General features: G+C 38.4%; 1 protein-coding gene across 1 annotated transcript; it reads left to right on the forward strand.

Moving 5' to 3' along the window:
• Positions 1-47: 47 nt before the first annotated feature.
• On the forward strand, positions 48-22,933 carry LOC150022434 (coiled-coil domain-containing protein 150-like). Its single transcript, XM_090268290.1, has 12 exons — positions 48-401; positions 4,198-4,326; positions 5,226-5,395; positions 6,812-6,914; positions 7,949-8,118; positions 9,048-9,174; positions 17,770-17,955; positions 18,350-18,418; positions 18,506-18,667; positions 19,632-19,718; positions 22,060-22,179; positions 22,451-22,933. Exons 1-12 carry the CDS (start codon positions 87-89, stop codon positions 22,565-22,567), a joined length of 1,755 nt encoding a protein of 584 aa, XP_090124416.1. The 5' UTR covers positions 48-86; the 3' UTR covers positions 22,568-22,933.
• The last annotated feature ends 534 nt before the right edge of the window (positions 22,934-23,467 follow it).

The following is a 23,467-nucleotide window of genomic DNA, read 5'->3' on the forward strand; positions in this document are numbered from 1 at the left end:
AGAACATTGTGTTGTTCCTCCTCGTAGAAGGAACATTCTTTGAAAATAACTCTAGGTTTAGTTGATTTTATTGTTTTTAATTGATCATGCCTCCAAGAAGAAGGAAATCTCCAGAGAGGCCTTCATCTTTGAAATCCCTTGGAAGCTGTAGACCCAATGTAAAGGAAAGAACATCAGTTGGTCTACCCAGTGTTATTCCAAACTCTACACGCCATGTGACCTTTGCACCTACCCTGACTTACGAGAGATCTTCTCAGGAGTCTAGCGACTCTAGAATCTCTCTAAAGACTCCTTTGAATGCTATTAAAACCATGGAGGGAAGACTGGAAGGTAAAATAGACATTCTTGCGTCAAGACCATGTAAAAATGAAGAGTCATCAGATTTTCTTAAACGGGATTTGGTAAGTGAAGACTACAAATTAAATCATAAGGAAATTTCAGATGTATACAACAATGAAGAATAGTAATAACAATCCAGAAAGATAATCTTTGGAGGTATGAGTAACAACAGGGAATTCGGTTCTTCAAAAATAGGGAAAACTGATGATACAGATCGAAACCATCATTCTGGCTATCACATAATTTTTGGTTTTAGACATAGAAAATACCAGATTTGGCATAATAGTAACCACTGGGATTTTCTAAAATTTAATTTTGATGTTTTTTTAATTCAAAATGTCTATTTACCTAATCTTAATGTTCGCGTTAAGACGTATGCGTAAAGCTTGATTTTAAAAGAGAAATACGTTAATAGAAGCCCTAAGAACTCGAATGTCAGAAAGTATTTTCCAAAGAAAACTTTTTAGAATATCCATCTTTGCTTGTTCCTTAAACTTTGAATGTACTACAGTTTGTCTTCTAGAGTTGGCTACTATTTAGATCCTTTCTGTAAACATTTTTGCTCACTAGCAAAATGTTTCATATATGTATATTTTAGAAACACTAGTAGAATTGTGAAAACTATACAGTTGAGCCCTGAACAACGTGTGAGTTAGAAGTGTCAACCCCCTGCACAATCAAAAGTCTGCATCTAACTTCTGGCTTTTCCAAAATTTAAGTTGTCCCTTGGTATCCACGGGGCATTGGTTCTAAGATCTTCCCAGATACCAAAATCCACAGATGCTCAAGTCCCCTATATAAAATGGCATAGATCAATGCATGTAGTCAGCCCTCCACATCCACGGACTCCCAGCATGGCATCAAAAACAGTCCAGGTACTTACTGAAAATAATTTGTGTGTAAGGGGACCCATGCACTTCAAACATGTGTTGTTCAATGGTCAACTATATTCTTTCTTTTCTAAAAAAAAAAGGTTTTCAGAACCTAGAAGTTGGCATCCTTTGTACTATTCTTGGATCCTTACAGAAAAAGTTAAAGTATCTTAAATGTTAGAGGTGAGAAGTTTTAAGGAAGTGTAATAATGTTGAGGAAGATATGGAGAAAAGGCATTCTTCTTTGTTGCTTTTGGGAGTATAAAACAGTAAGCTCATATGGAAAGCAATTTGGCAATATTTGTCACTTTACTCCACAATTGTACTGTGCTTCTAAAACTTTTTTCCTAGAAATATACTAGCTTATACATATGACATGATTATGAGATCACTTACTGGAGTATTGTTTGTTAACCACAGGTGGGAAGCAACCAAAAATTCCATCAGTAAGAAACTGGCTAAATAAATCATGGTGTAGTCATGGTTTGGAATACTACTTGAAGATAGCTATTTGATATATGAATTACATGACCTGTGTAATTCAAACTCTTGTTGTTCAAGGGTCAACTATACATACATAGGTACTCACTTGTAGTGCATAGAATATCTCTAAAATGAATTGTAATAAATAGGCAATATTATTTTTGATGAAGACTGGGTGACTGGGAGATTTCACTTTACCCTTTTGTGCCTTAAGAATAAAATAAATGTGCTACCTATACAAAATAATTAATTTTATGAACATTTCATTTTCAACAAAAATAGAGAAATGATGGTGTGGGTTTTTTTTTTTTTAACAAATGGTGACGGAGCAATCAGATAGCCACATCTGAAAACAAACAGAAACTTTTGAGCCTACCTGATACCATATATAAAAATTTACTCAAAATGGATCAGAGCCCTAAATATAAAACCTAAAACTATAAAACCTACAAGAAAGCATAGATGAAAAATCTTGTGATCTTGGGTTACACAAAGGTTTTTTGATTTGACATCAAAAGCACAGTCCATAAAGGAAAAAATTGATCAATTGATAGCTTATGCTTTTCAAAGATATTGTTAAGAGAATAAAGAGATAAGCTATGGACTAGGAGAAAATATTTGCAAATCACATGTCTGAGAAAGGCCTTGTCTACAGGATGTATTAAAAACTCTCAAAACTCATTAAGAAGAAAACCCAATAAAAAGTATGGACAATGTATTTGAACAGCTAGTTCACAAAAAAAGATATATGGATAGTATATAAGCACTTAAAAAATGTTAAACATCAGTCATTACTACCACACAACTACTAGGATGTCTAAAATTGAAAAACTGATCATACAAAGTGTTAATGTGGATGTGGAGTAGCTGGAATTCTCATACACTGCTGAAGAGAATGTAAAATGGTACAGCCATTGTGGAAAGTAATTTGGTAGTTTCTTTAAAAGTGAAACATACTACTGCCATATGATCCAGCCATTTTACTCCTAAGTAGCTACCAAAGATAAATGAAAACATATGTCTGCACAAAGATTTGCACACAGTGCTCACAGCAGCTCTATTTGTAATAGCTTAAAGCTGGAAACATCTCAAGGGTCCAGCAGGTGAATGGGTAAGTAATTGTGGTATATCCATATGATAAAATACTGTTCAGCAACAGAAAGGAATGAACTACTGATACATGCAAAAGAGTGAATGAATTTCAATTATACTGAGTGAAAGATGCCAATCAAGGAAGAGCATATACAATATGATTTCGTTTATATAAAAATTTAGAAAATAACTATTGTGACAGAAAACAGATCAGTGGTTGCCTTGGGTGCAGGTGTAGGAACAGGGAGAGACGGAAAGGAGATTACAAAGAAGCAGAAGCAAAGTTTTGGGATGATGGTTACATATTCATTATCTTGATTATTGTCTTGAGTTTATACATATGTCAAAATTGTACACATTTAAGTATTCTCAGCTTATTGTATGTCAGTTGTACCTCAGTAAAGCTATTAAAAAAGAATAATGTGAATATTACTTATACAAAAGTTATATTAAATTGTTTAAAATAACATTCTTGAAAGGACAAAACTATGGAGCTAGAGAACAAATCAGTGCTTATCAGGGGACGGGATGGGATGGGGGGAGGGTGTGAATACAAAGAAGTAGCACAAGAGAATTTTTTGTGGTGATGGAGCAGTTCTATGTCTTGATGGAGGCAATGGTGATGATGTGCATGGGATCAAATTACATAGACATGTGTGCACATAACATACACACACACATGCAGAGATGAATGCAGGTTAAAAAAATGGTGAAACTGAGTATGTTCTGTAGTCTAGTTAATCTAGTTAAACAGTAATGTACCAAAGTCAGTTTCCTGGTTTTGATGTTAAACTCTACAGCAATACAAGATGTCACTGTTAGAAGCAGGGTGAAGAGTACATGGCACTATTTGCACTGGCTATTTTTACAACATCCTGTCTATAGTTATTTCAAAATAAAATATTTTTTTAAGTAGTATTTAAAATATGAAGATCATCTGAAATGATTGTGTAGATATCATCAGAGTGTTTCAAGGATATAAAATATAATACTTCTGATTAGGATTTTTTCTTTTATGACACTATTTTCTTGACACTATTTAGTACCTATTTATCTTTGCTTTTATTAGTTTGTGCATGATGTTACATTTTTAAATTCCATGATAATCAGTCTCCCTCCCCATTTTATATGTTACTTCATAGTCTTATTTCCCTTATCCCTTATTCTGTACTTCCATGGAGATTGTCATATATTAGGTTTGCTCGTGTTTATTCACACAAATTTACTTTTTTGCATTGGCGTTTTCTTTAAAGGGAAAAACAGCTAGTAAAGCTGGTTTTATTTATAATAGTAAATAAGCATATTTAGTTAAACATTTTAACTTTGGTTTCTAAAGTGCTGTGTCTTACTCTAAAGGCCAATTTATCGTGCTTTTGAAAGGTCATTAATTGTTCCCTTTTCTTCTACTAAGGTAAAATCCATTCTAGAAATGAACGAAGTAGAGCTGTCCCGAGTCTTGAAGTGTCGTGATGCAGCTCTGAAAGAGAGTCAGAAGCTGAAAGGGGACCTCGAGGCTTTGGAGGACAGGGAGAACAAGAAGGTGGGCATCAGTGCTTGCGGAAAGTCTCTTACTGGGCGAGGCACTGAGGAAATCTTTCACAAGCCGTATTCCTTCATTTCTTGTTACCTTTAGTAAGAAACAATGAACATTGATTCAGATGAGGGTTTTTTTTTCCTAAAGAAAACTTTAGAAGCACTTTAAAATGTTTTCTTTAAAAATTTTAGGCATGATTTAACTCCCAATTTTTTCAACTTCCTGTCTTAAAATAATCAAAAGAAAAATTTGTCATTTTTTTCTGTTGAAACATGTATGATCTTGGTAATAACCTGCCTACTTATGCTTTATGAACATGATAGTAACTGCTGTTATTTCATGTTAAATTAAATCATTAAGTGCTTTCTACTTGAACATCATGTGTACTTAGTGAAAACAGAGGTCACATCCCAAACTCCTTGACAGCAGTTTCGAGATTTTGCCTCACAGAAGAGGGCTGTGAGTTACATCATTTTTCAGCAGCTACCACTTTCTCTTATGGTCTTTAATCCTGAGATAATTCTGATGAGCTTCAGATGTGGTCTCCTCTTGTGCTCCCATCATATGAGAGCTGACCAGGCCCAGAGCAGGCCAGTCTGAGACCACCTCTAGACCCAGGAAGTTGTTGATCCCAGTGTCTCTAGCTGATAATATGGGCTGTGGCATGCCAGTAGTTGGGAAGCACCTCAGAGTTCTCCGTAGGATCCATAGGTTCTGGGGTCTAGTTTTCTTTTTCTTAAAGTCACGATAACTTAAGAAAATAAAAGTAAAATACACTTTAATTCTCTCTCTTAAAATTCTACCATGCCTGCTTTCCATACTCTTTATCTAGAAGTAATAGACTCAGCAGCAGCAGAATAACTGGAAAGAATCAAATGTCTTTGTCTGGTTTCATTTTCTATTAGGTGGGAAACTTTCAGCAACAGTTGGCAGAATCTAAAAAAGACAACTGCAAAGTTACAATCATGTTGGAGAATGTGCTGGCTTCTCACAGTAAGATGCAAGGTGCTCTGGAAAAAGAACCAATAGAGCTTGGGCGCAGGGATTCAGAGATTGCAGGCCTCAAGAAAGAAAGGTACTGGAGATTATTTTTCTGTCTTTGTACTTGTATTTTTCTGCTGCACTGTAGTAAGGAGCAGTGTGAAGTCAGGAAACCAAGTCACATTATATTACTTCCTTTGCAAAAAACAAATCTGTAAAAGAACTAGTTTAAAGTTAGGAAAATCTGGAATTATAAATTAACATGATTTCTAGAAATTAAAAATTCTTACATTTCTGTAGTGATGTAAAGGAGTACGCATTCTAGAAATTCATGTGATATACGATGTTTTACCCTTGCTATTTTCTACACCTTTAAACTTATCCTTGGATCTACAGAATTGCAGTGGTCAAGATAACTGAAGCTAAGTGCCTACTTGAGTTTGAATTATCCATTTATTAGCATCCTATTTAAAGATGAATCATTCTGAGAACTACTTCTAGCCATGTTTTAGAAGTAAACTCCTTCCAAATGTTTCAAAAATTACATAAAAGTTTCCCTTTTAGGTTAATGAATAAATGATCTGAGTTTAATAAGGTCTCTAAAATATATCATAATGTGTGTCTTAGTGGTGCATATTGCCTCTATGTTATGAGAGAACAAGTGAGTTTTATATTCTTCCTTGTACTTATTTTTATTTTTTACACATTATCAATGTATATTACTTCTGCACTTAAAAAGAAAATTCGAGGGAATGGTAATAAAAATATAGTTTACCATTCACAATAAAATTCTAGGTAGCTGTTGTATTTAAAAGCAGAAATCTCAACAGTAAGTTAATCCATATAGAGGTGATACATTTTTGTACTAGTGAATATATATATGTGTGTGTATATATCAGTATATATTTACTAGTATAAAAATTTATAGTAATTCATATGTTATATAACATAACATTACCAGCTCGTATGTTAGTTTTTGACATGTATTGATAGCTTAATGGAGCAATTTTCAACCTTTTTTCACCTCATGGCACACATAAACTAATTACTAAACTTTTGTGACACACCAAAAATTATATATTTTTTTTCTGATTTGAAAAACAGTAGGTATAATTTTGATTCACACTGGTTGACTGTTGTCATGCTGGCTCTTGTCATTTCTTTATTTAACAGTCCAAGGGAGAAGATGTCAGTGCCTCTGACTAAATAGTCAGATATTGCATATTTTAAAAATTCTTAGGGCACACTGGTTGAAAATCTCTGGCTTAGTGTATCAAGTCTGACTTGTCCCATCGCTGGGACAAGTTTTTCGTTCATAGGAGTCTTCATTTCTTAACCTGAAGCTGAGGCTACTTACTGTCACCTGGCCGCTCTCAGATATTCTGAGCGCCTGGAGCCCACTACATATGCTACTGGAGCTTCTTGGAAGGAAAGTGCCCTGTGACTCCCAGTGGCATCATTCCTAGATAGCTCTGGTCTCTAGCCACTCTTTCTGCGCTTGCACCTGCAGGGCTCTGAATCAGCAGAGAGTGCAGAAGCTGGAAGCAGAGCTGGACCAGTGGCAGGCCAGGATGCTCATCGTGGATGCCCAGCACAGCAGTGAGATATGCCAGGTCGTTGTTACTGATAACACTCAGGTGTTTGGTTTTATTGGGATAGTGCACTTTTGGAAAAAATAGAGTAAAACAATCAGGTAAATTTCCTTTTCATTCAAGTCTGAGTTTTGGACAGTGACATATTTACAGTTAGAAAATGGACCTGCAATCTTACATGGAATCATTTACTAGAAAACCAGGACCAAAATTATGTCCAGTGCTTTTTGTCTTATATGGTTCACATTCTTTTCATTTGTTAATGCATAAATGATTGCAGAAGTTAAAGGGCTTGGAGAATAACTGTACCCTCAGTCAGAAGTAGCTAGAGCCCTGGCAGGGTAGCTCAGTTGGTTAGAATGTTGTCTCCATACATCAAGGTTGCGGGTTTAATCCCTAGTCAGGGCACATACAAGACTCAACCAATGAATGCATGGATAAATGGAACAACAAATCAATGTTTTTCTCTCCTTTTCTCCCTCTCTCCATCCCTCCCTCTCCCGCCTTCACTCTCTCTCTAAAAATCAATTTTTTTTTAAAGTTGCTAGAGTGATCCCACTACTAGAATTACACAAATACTCATGTGTGTGCTTACAGGTGCGTGCACACATGAAAATGTATTGATACATATGCATGTATATAAAGTACACGTGGATAGTTTATATAAATTAAGTTTTTTTTCTGGAAGGATATACAAAGAACAGTTGCCAGATCTTATCTCTGTAGACAGTGAGACCAGAAGGTCATAGATCAGGAAGGTAATTTAACTACTGTAAACATTTTAAAAACTAGAATCAGTTACATTGGCTTTATTTTCCAAAGCTCTCTAGTGACCAGTGGAGCATACCCTTCCCATTGCCTTCTAAGAGTCTCCAAAGCAATGTTCATAGTGAGTTCTTACATATATATTCCAGGCATCTGGAATCTTTGGTTCTGTTTCCAACTAATTATTGCTTCAATGGCACTTGATGTTATAGGATAAGCAGTGACTATACAGTGTTCCGGACTTTTCGCATTGGTTACAGTGGAATTGAAAGCCCTCTTCTCTCTTTCAGATGGAGCCTCTACAGAAGGCTATAGATGTAGCTAGAGAAGACAACAGGAAAATGGCAATGAGCCTGGAGCAAGCTCTCCAGGCAAATAACCACCTGCAAACAAAGCTTGACCATGTCCAAGAGAAATTGGAGAAAAAGGAACTTGAGCTACAGAATTTGGAAACCTTTAAGTAAGAGCAGTATAATCATAATGAAATTAGGGAAGAGCCTCTGGAAGAGCAAGTTTGGCTTATTCGTATAAACCACTTGAAGCCCTTTTCTCCTAGTGAACTCGTCCTCCCAACAGAGCCATGTTAGGGAACCAGGAATAGCTGAGCAACAGCAGATATTAGTGCCTAGGATATGCTCATTTTCAGCTCTTCCCTTGTCTAGTATCAGGTTTCTTCTGTACTTGAGGATTAAACCAAAATTGAATGAATAATGGCTAGAAGGGACACTTGATGTTTCTGCCAAAGCTTGTCTATCAAAAGCCTATGTATCCTTTAAAAGCATGATTTGGAAAAGGAATAACAAGAGCCTGGAAGGATTATTCCCATCCAGGAGTGGGATGGCTCCGTCTAAGGAGATGCTAGACCATTGTCAGTTTGGGCCTGAGATTAGTTAGGTCAAACCCATCAAGGTCAGGTCAAGCCACTCAAGTTTTGTCTTCAGCTGTATGTAGGTAAATATGATTTAAATATCAATAACATTCCATGAAAATTTATACCCAGGGGAAATGCAGTGTGCACATAGATCTGTATTCCTTTCAGGTAGTGAACATACTGACATAGGAGGCAGGTATAAGATAAAGCAGAGAAGGTATTTTTCATATGTGTGATCTCTGCAAATTTTATATTCTGGCATAATGTTGCTGGCTCAAGAATTTATTGTTGGTTAAAATAAGACTATGTGTCTCACTCCTTTGGTTGGGTCTCTTTATATTGAAGGACTTTCTTTAATGCTGCAGGTAACGCTGCTTTCCATGAGATCCTTATCAGTGAGGTTCATCTGGTGACTGATCTCATTTATTAATCACCTTTTGGAAAGTTGCACATTCCCCTCCAGGTCTTTCTTACCTCCCCACCTTCTAAAGGTGATGATTATATCTTTTTCAAAACAGAGAACAGATGGCTGAGGAATCCAAAATGGAGGCAGAACTGCATGCTGAACGCATAGAAACTCTAAGGAAGCAGTTTCAAACCGAGAGAGACACTGCAAAGAAAGCCACACAGCGGGAAATAGCTGAGGTATGGAGTCAAGTTTCTCTCTAGCTGGGTGCTTTTTAAGACGTGAACTGGCTATTGGATGCAGTTACTCTTTGCAATCAAGCCGTCTCTGTTGTGTTTGTAAACTGACACAGAGAAAAATAGCTGCTTATACAGCATTCCCTCACTTACCGCGGTATTACGTTCTAGATCCCGCGCGAAGTAGGAACCTTACATTTATTCTGCACTCTTAAATCTACGTAACTTTAACAACATACAGTACCGCAAAATCCCATGATACAGCGAAAAATCCTCGATAAATAATTAAATATAATATTTTTTTAAATGTGAGGCTCCGATAAGTGAACTGCGATATAGAAAGGGACTACTGTACACAATTCTCTGCCTGGTGGAGGAAGCCTTGCTGGGAGCTTTGCCATCAGAGAGTGATAACTAAATGGGGAGAGGGATAAGGAGACTGTCGTCAGAGATGCATATCACATCACCTGTCTCCTCAGTTCACCTCACTCACATCCTGAGAGGCACATGTGAAAGCAGTGGGAGATACATGGCCCATGCCCTGGGTGTGCTAAATGACCCTTGCTTAATTGTGATCTCTGTTCTTTACATGAGACAAAGTGAAACATCAGAGGACTTTCCTCGGAGACCTAGAGGCTGTGTACGATTTTGAAGGAATTTAGAGTTGGGATAAGCTTGTTTTATGGACTAGTTGGATGATAGAAGAAGGGCAGCTGGATCGAGACTGGCAGAGCGCACAGGCACCCAATGTGAGAGGGCGAGCAAGCTTCGGCACCAATGAACAGGACATGTGAGCAAATGCAAAGGATCGCTCTCTGATGATCAGAGCAGACTGGGAAATGGCTGAGACAGAGTGGCTGTCTGAGATGGGACCTGCGATGGCCTTGGCTACCAGAATGTTGGACAGGAACGATTAGGCAGAAGTGGAGCACCAGAGGTTTCTGAGAGAGGTCGAGATGGAGTGGGTGGAGGTAATGGTATGAGCACAGTTTTAGGAAGGTTGACCTGAGAGCAGTGGAGAGTAGGCAAGATTTAAGAGAAACTGGAGTCATAGAGGCTCAAGAAAACTAGAACAGTTACTTTGAGCTTTAGATGGTTAGGGCCAAGCAAAGTAGTTCTATTAAAAATAGAGAACAGTTAAATAACAGTCGTTTTAATTTTTTAAAAAAATCAGATACTAAATGTCATATCATGAGCAAAGGGGAGGGAGGAATTAAAATAATTCTAAGACTTGGTTGGGGTAGCTGGTCTGTATTTTGCCAAATTTGGTGCATTTAGCAATTACAATTTGTAGAGACAATTCACAAAATCTAATTCAGCTATTTATACAGTGCCTTAAATTGCAAAGCATTGTATAAATAATGTTATAAAAAGAAAATTCTGTGGGAAATAAAAAGGTGCCTTTAATCAAAGATAGCTGTTCAGAATATCCAAATCCTTTTAACAAGGATCAGTGAAAACTGTGGACCTGTGAGGCCAGGAGAACACAGGGTGGCATCCATGAGCGGTCAGCAGCTGGGGTGGGCTGGGGCTCACTGCTTTCTAGTCCCGGCTCTGCCTCTATTATTAGCAATGTGTTAACTTACTGTCTGTGCAAATGGCTTAAGAGTCAGTTTTCCTAATCACAAAATGGAAATCATTATAGCTGTTTTCCAGGTTTGTTTTGAGAGTTAAACTGGAAAATATATGTAAAGTAATTATCACAGTGCCTGAACATAGTAAGTACAAAGTAAGTTGTTAGGGCTTACCCAATTTTAGACAAAGCTGTAATTGAGGTGTTGGTGGAAAATCTAACAGGTAGCTGGTTGAGGGTAATAAGAGATTAACACTGTGCTGTAAAGACAGGATCTGAAGGCACGAGCTAGTGTAGACAGAAAAGGTCCAAATAACTGACTTCTCTACCAGCCATAGAGAATACCTATCTTCTCCCTTCTCAGTTACCTCTTCTTTCTAAATTTCTAGGGGCACTGATTTAAGGGTACACGAGGAGGAGGGGAACTATGTAAAATGATTGAAGTACTGTTAAAAGATAAACTGAGGCCTAGTAAAAATTTTAAGTTTATTTGAACAAAAATTAATTTGAATTGGAAGCATCCAGTCCAGCAGATAAAAAGGAGCTCCAAGGAGCTGTCTGAAAGACTTTTCTAGGCAGAAGTCAGTGGTGACAAGGAAGTTACACCAGGCCAAAAAAGCAGGTTGGTTTTTGCAAGGTGACTTTCCTTTAGGGTATGACAGGTGTATCAGGGGGATTACCTAACTAGTGCTCATCAGACAATTGATTATTGATTGGCTTAAGGTTCCATTTCTGGGAGAGCTGAAACTGTAATTAAGTCTTGATTTGGTGACAGGGCTTAGCATAAGCGACTCCATTTCGGACCTGTTGACAGTTTTTAACAATTCCCTCCTTTGTATAGACTCTCAACCTGAGAGATGTGATCAAAACTCTTTTGCATATGGCTGGCCAGTGTTCCCAACACCATTTATTAAAGAGACCTACTCTCTTACTCCATTTTATGTTCTTGGCTCCTTTGTCATAAATTAGTTGCCCATATATGTATATGTTTTTTCCTGAGTCCTGAATTCTGTTCCTTTGGTTTGTGTGTGTGTGTTTCTGCCAATGTCGTATTATTTTGATTACTGTCACTTTGTAGTATAGTTTGAGATCAGAGTATGGTACTTCTTCTATTTGTTCTTTTTTCTTAGGTTGCTTTGGCAATTTGAGATCTTCTGTGCTTCCATACAATTTGAGAGTTTTTGTTCTATTTCTGTGAAAAATGCCATTGGGATTTTGATAGGGATTGCATTGAATCTGTAGATTGTTTTAGGTAATATGGACATTTTAACAGTGTTAATTATTCCAATCCATGAACGTGGAATACCTTTCCCTTTCTTTACATCTTCAATTTCTTTCAATGACACCTTGTAGATTTCAGTGTATATTAAGTTTATCCTTAAGTATTTTATTCTTTCTGTTGTGACTATAAGTGTGATATTTTGTTATTAGTATATAGAAATATAATAGGTATTTGTATATTGATTTTTATATCCAGCAACTTTACTGTATTTTTTTTTCCTAATAGTTTTTTGGTGGAGTGTTTAGGGTTTTATATATATATAAATCAAGTTATCCACAAATATTGACAGTTATACTTCTTCCTTTCCAATTAGGATACTTTCTATTTCTTACCAGATTGCTCTGACTAGGACTTCCAGTACTGTGTTGAGTAACAGTGGCAAGACTGGGCATTCATGTCTTGCCTGATCTTAGAGGAAAGCTTTCAGTTTTTTACCATTGAGTATGATATCAGCTGAGGGTTTGTCATATATGGCCTTTATTAAATTGAGATACAGTCTTTCTACACCCACTTTACTGAGAGTTTATCATAATTGTATGTTTTATCTTGTCAAGTGCTTTTTCTATACCTATTTAGATGATCAGATCAATCAGAGGAGGGAGCTGGATTCTCAGGTGCCGATGCTGCTTCTGCCCCTTGTACCCTCTGCTGGTCACAGTGTGGGAGACACAGGCTCAGCTACAGCAGCCAGGGACCCCCGTCTCTGGGCACTGTCTCTGTCCTTTCCCCGTCCTGCCTCACGTGGACCCTCTAATATGCCCACCTTCAGAAATGCTGATGCAAGAACAGCTCAGGCATGCTAGCGTACTGAGCAGAGGAACCTTTTCTGGATTATAAATGTTTGTCTAGTTGTAGATTTAAGGGGAAATACAAAGGAGTCTTCCCACTCTGCCATGATGCTGATACCACTCCAACAATATAAGATTTTAAAGGCAAATACAGAAGGTTACATAATTGTGAACAAAACTTAGCTCTTATGATAATATTGAGAAGACTGGTTTTCTTAAGTGTTCTAAGACCTGATAAAGACAGTGGGAAGCACAGTATTGTTATGACACAGAATCTCTGCTTTCCAGGTAGATTAGCCAAAAAGTTTAAAAACAAACAAACAAACAAAGACCTCTCATAGTCTCTTAAGACCAGAACAATAGTCCAAGAAATCTTTGTATTTACACTGAGAGAAAAAACCAAATCCTAATTTTGAACCAGTGTACTTTTGATATTAAAAGGCATTCCTTAAAAACTTAAATCATTTCCACTCTTAGCCAGCATGAAACACATAACTTTCCTTTCCACAAACCTGCAACTGTCTTTAATATTCATCTAAATTTTGTCCTATGCTTTTCTTCTTTCTCCTCCTGGAACAATTATTTTACTTTCATACACAGTTTTTTCCTTTTACCCTTATTATTTCTAAGTCATTTTCATTACATATGTTGATTAGAATTCTTAACCCCTAGAATCCTTCATTTCTAGTGAAAACTAAAAGTTAAGCAGTTGTGGTCTACACTAGAATTCTGTGGATTGGCAAATTGAGAAATACACTATATTTTCTAGAGGTAGAGTCTTGCCACAAAACATCTTTAGTTCCTCTGGAAAAGAAAACAGAGGTGGATAAACATGTATTCAGTAATGTTTCAGTATTTTATCTTATTTGAAAATCATCTACCAATTCAATGAATATCCATCATTTAAACTATCTCGGTGTAATTTTAAGGTTTAAAGTTACCAAAAAAGATTTGGAAACTTTTAAGTAGACATACCCTAAAGTATAAATGATTGTTGAGATGTTCATTTATCAACTTTTTTCTTACATCGATTTAATTCACTATTCTTAACAATTATGTTTAATAGCTCATGAACTGTTCATGAGTAATCTGAACAGTTAACCACCATCTTCTATTTCTTGCTGACAAATTCTGTAAGAAATAACAGGAGTTGATTTGACCTTTAGTAAATCTAAGCAAAATAAAAATATTTAATTCTGCCCTGGCCCATGTGGCTCAGTTGGTTGGAGCTTTGTCCCATAGCCAAAGGGTTGCAGGTTCAATTCCCAGTCTGGGCATATACCTAGGTTGTGGGTTTGATCCCTGTTCTGGTGCTTAGGTCCCTAGTCTGGACGGGTGTGGGAGGCAATGTTTGTCTCTCTCCCTGAAAGCAATGAAAAAATGTCCTCAGGTGAAGATTAAAAAAAAAAAAAATTAATTCTGGTAACTCCGAAGACATACCTGTTTTAATTAAACTAGCTTTTAATTACCAAAGATTATCCTAGATCATGTTAGCTTCTATATTTCTCAAATTATACTTGATTTATATAAGTGCTTGATTTTCTTTAAACCAGTAAAATGCAAGTCTTTGCAGATTAGTTTTGGCAATACATCCAGAGGTAGGGGGAAAAAAAACCCACACATTTATAACATACATATATAGACATATATAAACAACAGGCAGAGACACAAATGGAGATACTTTCATTTTTAAATTTTAGCTATGAAACAGCTACAGTGATACAACTTAGATCCAACTGTTCTTCTATAAACTAGTGAGTTTTGTGTTTCTGGCAAGAGAAGGAAGTTAAGGTTACCTGCTCAGATGGCTAAACCTTGTTACAATATTTGTGAAAGAGAGTTTTAAGATATTTTCTTCCACCAAGGCTTCAGGTTTTGTTTTTTTTTTTTTTTTTTTTCTCCTTCTGATAAGAATTGCCTCGGTTCCAGAGAAGATGAGATAGAATGTTTACATCTCCAAAAGCAGAGAAAGAATGCAAATTCTACCAGGAAGGACTTTTGTTTCCTAAGTCTAGACCTTCTACAATATCTGCAACCCTTTTGAGATGAATGGGGAGGCACTGGGGTTGGTATAAAGGAGGGGTAGGCTTGGACTTGTGTCTAGAGAGCATTTCTGTTTTTGTCGCATTTCGGTTCTTGACTCCATTTGTAAACATCCATTTGTAAACAAGACATTTACAGTTGTTTTAACTTCTCAAAAAATTGGGTTGAAACCTGATGATATGGAGGCTGACCCACCCATCCAACTGCATTATTTTTATACCTTCAACTAAAATGGAAATAAAAAAATATCCCATGTTCTAGATTTAGAGCAGTGTGTCTGTGGAATGTTTTAGTAAGTCCTTCCACAAAGGCTTCAGGATATTCTTCTCTCTCTCTGGTTATGTAGTTTCACTTTAGCTGAGGGGAGGGAAGGCCTAAAAAATGTTCCTATCAGGCTCTGAATATCAGGTTCCAATTCTGACTGTAGAACCACTTTAAAAAAACCTCCTTTCAAATATTTTTCCTGATTTCAGCCAGGACAGGACAAACAGTAAATACCCCCGAAGGGGGTGCGAAAGGTACTACCCTCCAAAATGCAGATACACCAAAAAAAAGCAAGCAGGACAATTCCTCTTAGATACAGCATCAGTCACTAAGACCCAAGCAGCAAATGGAGTACAGCCACGTTCCTGTCCAGCCCTATCCAGCCGCAAGTAGCGTGGAACCCACGTTTTTGTGTCGCTGTATTTTGTGATCCCCCAGCCTGACAGCGGCCAAGCCCAGTTCTCGGGACACAAAATGAGACAAACAAGGAGCCAATAGCTGAGCCTGGGTGAGAAAGGGTTAACAGCCAATGGATACCTGAAAGCAAATTCGGGAGTCCCAATTCAAAGATCTAATTCTTACAGATGTTTTTTGCCTATCAATCTGAATTTGGAAAGGAAGGGACAGTGTGAAATTTTACCTTCCTCTCTTGAACCAGGCACCACAGATAGAGATCTGGGATAGCTGACTTTGGTCAAGAATTCTCACCCATTTCCGGCTTCTGCCAGTTTTCCCAGGATCCTGTCTGTAGGCACTGGAGTGAGTGGGGGGTCCCGCTGGGTCTCATCCTAGTCACCAGAAGCCATAGACGAGGGGAAATAATGTTCCTTCTACCCTTTATGGTGAGTGCTAGGCTGAGACCCCTTTTTCTTTGGAGCACCTTGTAACCGCTAAGCTTACCTAGCTAAAAGGTCTCCACTTGGCCACTGTGATTCAAGATTATCTTTGCTGAGGTTAACTTGCTTGTTCAGCCTTAAAACAAAGTTTTAGTCACCTGAGGCCTCACGGTGGACTCACGTCCAGCTTAAGTAGAAGTGCTCCAGTGAAGCCAGGAAGCTCATGACGCAAAAGCTGCGGAGCTAGGACTGAGAGGGGCTCACCCATGCCTGTGACCTCCCGGTGCATCGAGAAAACGAGGAGCTCAAGGGGCTCAATGGGTAACTTGGCCTGGTTGCTTATTGCTTCTGGGGGCTATCAGGGGTCTCCTTCAGTTCCCTCTTCTGACACCAGAACTGTTACAATTTTTAATATGCCTTAGTTTATCTTTTAAGAGTTGACTTGAACTCAATTCAAATCGGGCAACGTCCAATCTAGCAGATAGAAAGCTACAAGGAGCTGTACAAAATGAGAAGAGCGGGAACAAGGAATTTATGCTTAGCAAAAAAGCAGGTTGGTTATTGCAAAGTTACTATCTTTTAGGGGATAGCAGGAGTCTACCAGGAAGATTATCCAGCTTGATCATCAGGTGATTCTGATTGACTAGATCAAGAGTCCATTTCTGGGAGAGCTGAAACTGTAATTAAGTCTTGGTTTGGTGACGTAGTGTAAGTGATTTGGGCCTCTTGTTTTTAACACTAAGCACTATGCTAGTTTCCACTAGACAAGTTTCTTTAAAAACAAACGACAATACTATAAAATACATGCAATGATAGTCAATAACTGACAAATATTTATAGTAAACTACCATATAATTTATTTTCACTTCTACAGACATGGGGTCACAAGTGACAGAAAGGAAGAGAAAAATTTAAAGTGTGGTAATGATCACAGAGCAGCTTTGTGCCAGGCTCTTCATTCTTTCTAAACTTCATCTTATTTAACTGTTATATGAATGCTATGAGACAGGCTATTCATACTCTTCTCCAGTGATAAACCTGAGTCTTAGGGAAGTTAATTATCAAGAATTACAGTATTCCCTCCCTTATCGCGGGTATTACGTTCTAGACACCCCCACCCCCCCCACCCCCGATAGGTGAAAATCCGCAAAGTAGAAATCTTACATTTATTTTAGTGTTTATATATATATTAAGGCTTTATAAACCCTTCCCACACACTTATAAACCGTTCCCAGTCCCTTATTAACCTTTCCCTCTCCCTTATTAACCTTTTCCACACTTTTATAAACACTACTTATGTTCTTAGACATATTCTACACTCTTAAATTTATGTAACTTTAACAACATATGTATACAGTACTGCAAAATCCTTCAATATAGCGAAAAATCCGTGATAAATAATTAAATATAATATTTTTTTTAAATCCCACAATATAGTGAGGCCACGATAAGTGAACCGCGATATAGAGAGGGACTACTGTACTTGGCTCATAAGTGGTGAGCTGAGATTTGAACTGAGGTCTGACATCAAAGCCATGCTCTTAAAAGAGCAAATGTTGAAATTACATTTACCTTATTTCTCTGTCCTAAGAAAGATTGTGTTCTTTAGTGTTAAAAGTTATGAAAATCACTTAAGAGTGTTCCTCCACTAATCTATTTAATCAGACATCATTATTGATTGCCTCACTTACCCTCCCTTTTAAAAGAATGGTTTAAAGGAAACAAAATATAGGGGCAAAGCCACCCACACACATAGGCTTTTCTTACCAAATGGAAAGTAACAATGTTCTGATCTTCCCTCGTGTTCCACAGCTGAAGAAAGCTCTTGATGAAGCCAACTCCCGATCAGTGGAAGTATCCCGTACCAACCGGGAGCTGCGGCAGAAACTTACGGAGCTAGAAAAGCTACTGAACAGTAACAATGAGAAAATCAAGACTCAAAAGGCCCAAATTAAGCTCCACTTGTCAACTAAAGCACAGAATATAGAGAGGATCAAGGTTGTATGAGAAACCAGCTGTCTCCCCGCACTTTCTTAGTAACTGGTGGAGATCCAGGCAGGCAGTGGTGACGGGCGCATGGTGTCCGGGCCCTGACAGCCCCTGTGTTCTCTGACAATGACAGCCATACCCAGGAAGTGGGCAGACTGCCTTGGGGGGATTCTCTTTTTCCAGCCAAGATAGTGCGGTGTAAATGTTTGGTTTCCCATGAGCTGCCAGGGTCTGGTTCCAGCTGCCCGTCTGTCTCTTCCATGGGACTGTGCAGGGGGCTTTGCTCTTTCAGGGTCAGTGAGCTGGATGGAGGGAGAGCCCAGTAGCAAGTGGGAACTATGGCTCTCACGTGGGATTCTTCCTGTCACCCACTGATCTGTGTTATTTCCACATTTACTTTCAGCAAATAGAAACAGAATTGAGGCAAATGGAGCTAATTAAGGAGCAGTATCAGAAGAAAAACTATGAACAGGTAGATGATTTCCACAAACTATGTTTACCATTCACATAAAATCCTAAACTTGGGTAACAGCTGCGTCCCCTCTTTGTGCCCTACCAGTCGCTGAGTATCCAGAGATTTGTATCCGAGCTGGCTAACCTACAGAAAGAGGTGCAGCTGTTATCCAGGAGCCAGTACAACACCTCGGCATGGAGCAAACAGCAAGAGCTGCGGCTAGAGGCAGAGCGGAAAATGCGGCGGGAGCTAGAGCATCGGTGCTGGGTAAAAGGATTCCTAAGATTCTTCTCAGAGACTGTCAGGAAACAACGTGTGCCAAAACACCCAGCATTAGAGCACGCAAACTCTCTAGATTCTATAGAAGAAAACAAATGTATAGGTTTTTTATCTTCACTAAGTTCTTAGAATCATAGCATCTAGGAAGTAGCATGCAGCTTCAGATATGGTACATGCTCTCAATTTTCAATATAACAAAAATGATACTCTTTTTTAAAAGAACAGCTAAAACTGCCCTGAACAGGTGTGGCTCTGGTGATTGGCTGTCACTCTGCAAACCAAAAGGTCACCCGTTCTGTCCCGTCAGGGCATGTGCCTGGGGTGCAGGTTCTAGCCCCAGTCAGGGTGCATACCAGAGGCAACCAATCGATGTTTCTCTCTCACATTGATGATTCTCTCCCTCTCTCCCTCCCTTCCCCTCTCTAAATATAATCTTAAAAAAAAAAAAAAAAGCAAAACTCACATATGCAAAGGACTAGTTACTAATATTTCTGAACTGGATTTCATGGCTTTTCAAGGAACTTTATACCCTTTGGTTCTTCCTGTAGCTGTTATACACCTGTTGCTGTTACAGGACTTTTATATATTCCCAACATAATGAAAAGCATAACATTTTATCTCTGAAAAGGGACTTCATGAGATCATCAAGCTCTTGCTTCCAACAGAGACTCTCTGCTATGAAAAGTATCCCGCCAGTTCTGGAAAGAGATGTTAATGACTTTGTTTCAGGAGAATCCATAAATCAAAATCAAAATATGTCATCATATGCTCATATGTATGCTGTAGGTTAAACTGAAAATAACTGCTTATATGTTGTATTTGGGTAGCACCTGAAGTTAGAATATACCAAGTCATAGTTTCATAATTTCATTGCTCACTTATTACAAATATTGAAGCTTTTTGTTTGATAAGGTACATTGGGCTTTGTAAACCCTTTGTATCATGTTTTCAGGAATTGGAAGAAACTATCAGACACTTGAAGAAATGTAAAGAGGCAACAGAGAATAAGCTGAGAGAAGCCAGTGTGGAATCAGAACAGGTGAGCCAGAACCACGGACACAGAGCCTTAGACACGTGTCCCGACACACAACCACCTTGAAACACACACGTCAGTGTAAGACCGTCTGTTAACATGGTCATCAGGAGCACAACAGGCAAGAGGCAGCAGCTTGCCAAGTACAGGCTCTGTGATGAGATCGCTTTTAGATTAAGATTCTTTGTCCTGAGGGGAGACACTAGAACACTGAAATATTGACGAAACTTGAAGTCCGAGTCCCTCCCATCACAGAGAAGAAGGGAAGACCGGCACGGGTGTGGATTTCAATGCATTCATGTTTGACATGAAAGTGGAAACTCTTTGTTCAGTCAATAAATAGAAGTGTAAAATAGGCCCTATTAATTCTTGAATTTGCTTTCTTTCAAGGCATTTAAACTCATACTTTTTTTTTTTTAATTTTGGTTTTTCAATTACAGTTGTCCCCTTTTCCCCTAATTTCTCTCCCCCACCCAGCCCACCCCCTCTCCCGCAATCATATCCCTCCCTACTGTCCGTATCCATGAGTCATTTATACAGGTTCTTTGACTAATCCCTTCCCTTACTTATCCCCCTTCTCTCCCTCTCCCCTCCCCCCTATTGACTGCTATTCTGCTCTTTGTTCTATTTAGTTCCTTTGTTTGTGTTGTTCTTTAGTTTCCTGTATTAGGTGATATCATATGGTATTTTTCTTTCTTTGCCTGGCTTATTTCACTAAGCATAATTCTCTCTAGTTCCATCCATGTTGTTGCAAATGGCAGGAGTTCTTTCTTTCTGCTGCATAGTATTCTAAACTCATACATTTTTAGAGCTGGAACAGATCTTTGATATTATTATTCTACTACAACCATCCTCATTTTCAGATTCTTAAGCTTAAGGGATTACAGTGATGTTGCTGTCAGCTGGCCATGATAGTTCCCTTTAATACCTATTAAATTACACAGCAATAAATGACACAGTAAAAAAAAATGTGGACTGTGTCACATCTGAGTTTGAATGCCAGCTGTGACACTTGCTGTGCCCGTAAGGAAGTTACACTCACTTTAACTCATCAGTTTCCATAAAGGTCAGGAAGTTAATAGCTACCACTCTGTTATTCTGATAGATGGCTCAGAGTAAGTTTCAATAGATGTTAGCTGCTTCTTGTTCGCCACACAGGAGGAGACGTGACGCACAATGCCATTCCACGCTGCTTTCCCTCCACTCCTGGTAACAGCGCCAGGGACAGATGGGGCTCGGTGGGGCTAGGGGTGGGAGCACCACTGTCATTGGGGTGCACAGACAGGCCTGGAATGTAGCTTAGCTTTGTAGCGTTCTGAAAGTTAAACAAAAGGGGAGTCCTGTTCTTATCTCACTATGTCGTAGCCGCACAGGGACCTGGCTAATACAGGACAAGTACATGGCACATTTACTGAGGACCTGTTATGGGTCAGGTGCCAGGCGGCAGAGACGCAGGGTGAACGAGCCAGAAAGAGCACTGCTCTCGTGGCTCTTGCCTTCTCCCAGGCGAGAGAACTATGCCGCCCTCTCAGGCTTCAGAACAAAAATCAAAAATGCTGTCCATGAGACAAGTAATCAAAGGAGGAAAAACGGTCACTCCACTTTCCATTCTAGAGGACATGTTCTGCACCTGTTTTCAAGCAACCTTCATATAAAATAAACATCTGTTGGCTCTACCTTCAAAATACCAAAGTATCCCACATCCTTAGAACAGTGCCAGTCATATATAAGCCCTCAGTAGATACTTGTCAAATAAATGAATACTGATTCCAGTTCATCTTCAGAGAGACTATCAGAGGGACTATTTAAGTCTAACAAAGATTACATGGAAGTGTGTGCTTATGAGCTAAGTAAAGTATAAGATAGTTTTAGGGAAAAGGAAATAAAAAGAATATAACTTACAGTAAGCTGATCCAGATTTTTATTATTTCATTCTATTACTTTCATAAAGCACAACAGAAAAATCCAGCCTTTACAGTGTAGGGACTTTGGAGAATTATTTGGTCTTAGAAAATAAAATTCAAAATATGGTTTGAACCACCTTTGTCATTTTCAGCATCATCTTGTACTTTCATTTTTATTTTTCCTCCTGGATTTGATCTCACCTTAGTTCACATCCAGGAAATACTACCAAAGGCATAAAAAGTAGCAGACCTGCCTTCGTCTTTAGCTCCGTATTCAGAAATCACTATCTCGTCTATTGGATGTGGATTATGCAAATAGGTTGCAAGGACCTTCCAGTCAAAATTTGGTCTTTTAAGACCTAGGTAAAAAGTCCCTTGAACTAATACACAAAAGACTTATAACTGTTTGTTGTAACTTTTAATAATAATATTTATATGTTCAGATAACAGCTAATCTGGAAGAAGCTCACCACTGGTTTAGGTGCAGGTTCGATGGCCTACAACTTGAGCTGACAAAAAACCGGTTACAGAGGCTTCCCCGGGAAGACAGGTGGCGGGAAGAGGTAGGGCATTTGGTTAGACGCGGCTGTCTTACGCAGCTCTTAGATTTCTAATTACAGGAGTACTCTCTTCATCCAGCTATTCTCTTTACTAATCTGTAGATTTCTTGAAACTACTCCAAGGAAAGCAGCGGACTAAATTGTTTTCTGGAAAATTCTTCCTCTCCCAAACTGTCTAGCTTAGAACCACCTACCTTGATGAATAAATGATACAAAGACAAAATAGGTTCCACAGTTAGTTTTGAACAGTGTCAGGTGTGTTTCTTTCCAACAGGACCAAGATAAAAGGCACAGCGTCCTGTCCAACCCGTCTGTTCTGCTACACCGGTGGGAGAATAAGCAGAACCTTAGATTTGTGCCCAAGAAGCGCCCTGACCTAGAGAGAAAGTGATGTCCTTGACACAGGAGGCACCTCACGCATAGCCACACGCCCTGACCCCGAGCCCAGCCCCCGGGCCGGCCTGTTTCCCGTCTTCGGAACACAAAGGCCTGGATGTGGGCTGAAGATGTTGGACCTGAGCTTATCCTTTTATGAACTCTGATATCGATAGAGAACCACCCCTTCTTTTTCTTTCCCTGTTTTCAACCCAATAAATTTATATTAATTTATTGTATGATAGCAGATGCTGTTGCATGATACTTGGCTATTTTCCTAAGTACATTTTACCAAAAAGCATTTAATGAGATACTTTATGATACAACAAGTAAATGATAGGATATTTTGTTTCAGTGAACTATCCCAGTCTAACATCCAATAAATAATCTTTGGAAATAGAATCACCTGGAAAATAGTAAAAACTTCCACTGTGTTTCAAACTCATACCCTTCTATGCTAGGTAATCACCAATGCATCTTTAATGAGACTGATTATATTTATATAAGGTATCTGAGAGATCGTAAATGTCCAAGGGAAGCTATAAATACGAAGAAGATTCAGTACAGCAGTCTGCCCTGCTCCAAAAGACTAACCAACTGAGCTGCCTGGCCGGGCCAGTGTGACACACCTCACTTCATTTTTTAGATTGGCTCAAGTACGAAACACAAGCTTCAGGAAAGAGTTAGATTGGTGGTCATTTCTAGTAAAGCTTATAGTTAGAACAGCATATTTAGTGTGCTGATGTGCTAAACATTTCTGTGATACTTTAAAAGTGTTTCTGTAATATTTTTATAGTGTCTATTGTATAGTATACTAGCTTCTGTTGCGGGAATCCACTTTCACCTGAAACAATAATAAAAAAAACAGACAAAATATGAAACAGTGGTTTTTAAGACACTAGATGTCATGACACAA

The sequence above is a fragment of the Furipterus horrens genome, unplaced genomic scaffold (genome assembly GCF_987537825.1).
Source record: "Furipterus horrens unplaced genomic scaffold, mFurHor1.1.pri manual_scaffold_1, whole genome shotgun sequence".
Lineage (NCBI taxonomy): Eukaryota > Metazoa > Chordata > Mammalia > Chiroptera > Furipteridae > Furipterus > Furipterus horrens.

Coding starts and splice junctions, on each gene's coding strand:
- LOC150022434 (XM_090268290.1), top strand. CDS start 87: ATGCCTCCAAGAAGAAGGAAATCTCCAGAGAGGCCTTCATCTTTGAAA. Junction 5,396..6,811: donor GCAGGCCTCAAGAAAGAAAG/GTACTGGAGATT, acceptor TTGCACCTGCAG/GGCTCTGAATCAGCAGAGAG. Junction 18,668..19,631: donor AGCTAGAGCATCGGTGCTGG/GTAAAAGGATTC, acceptor TCATGTTTTCAG/GAATTGGAAGAAACTATCAG.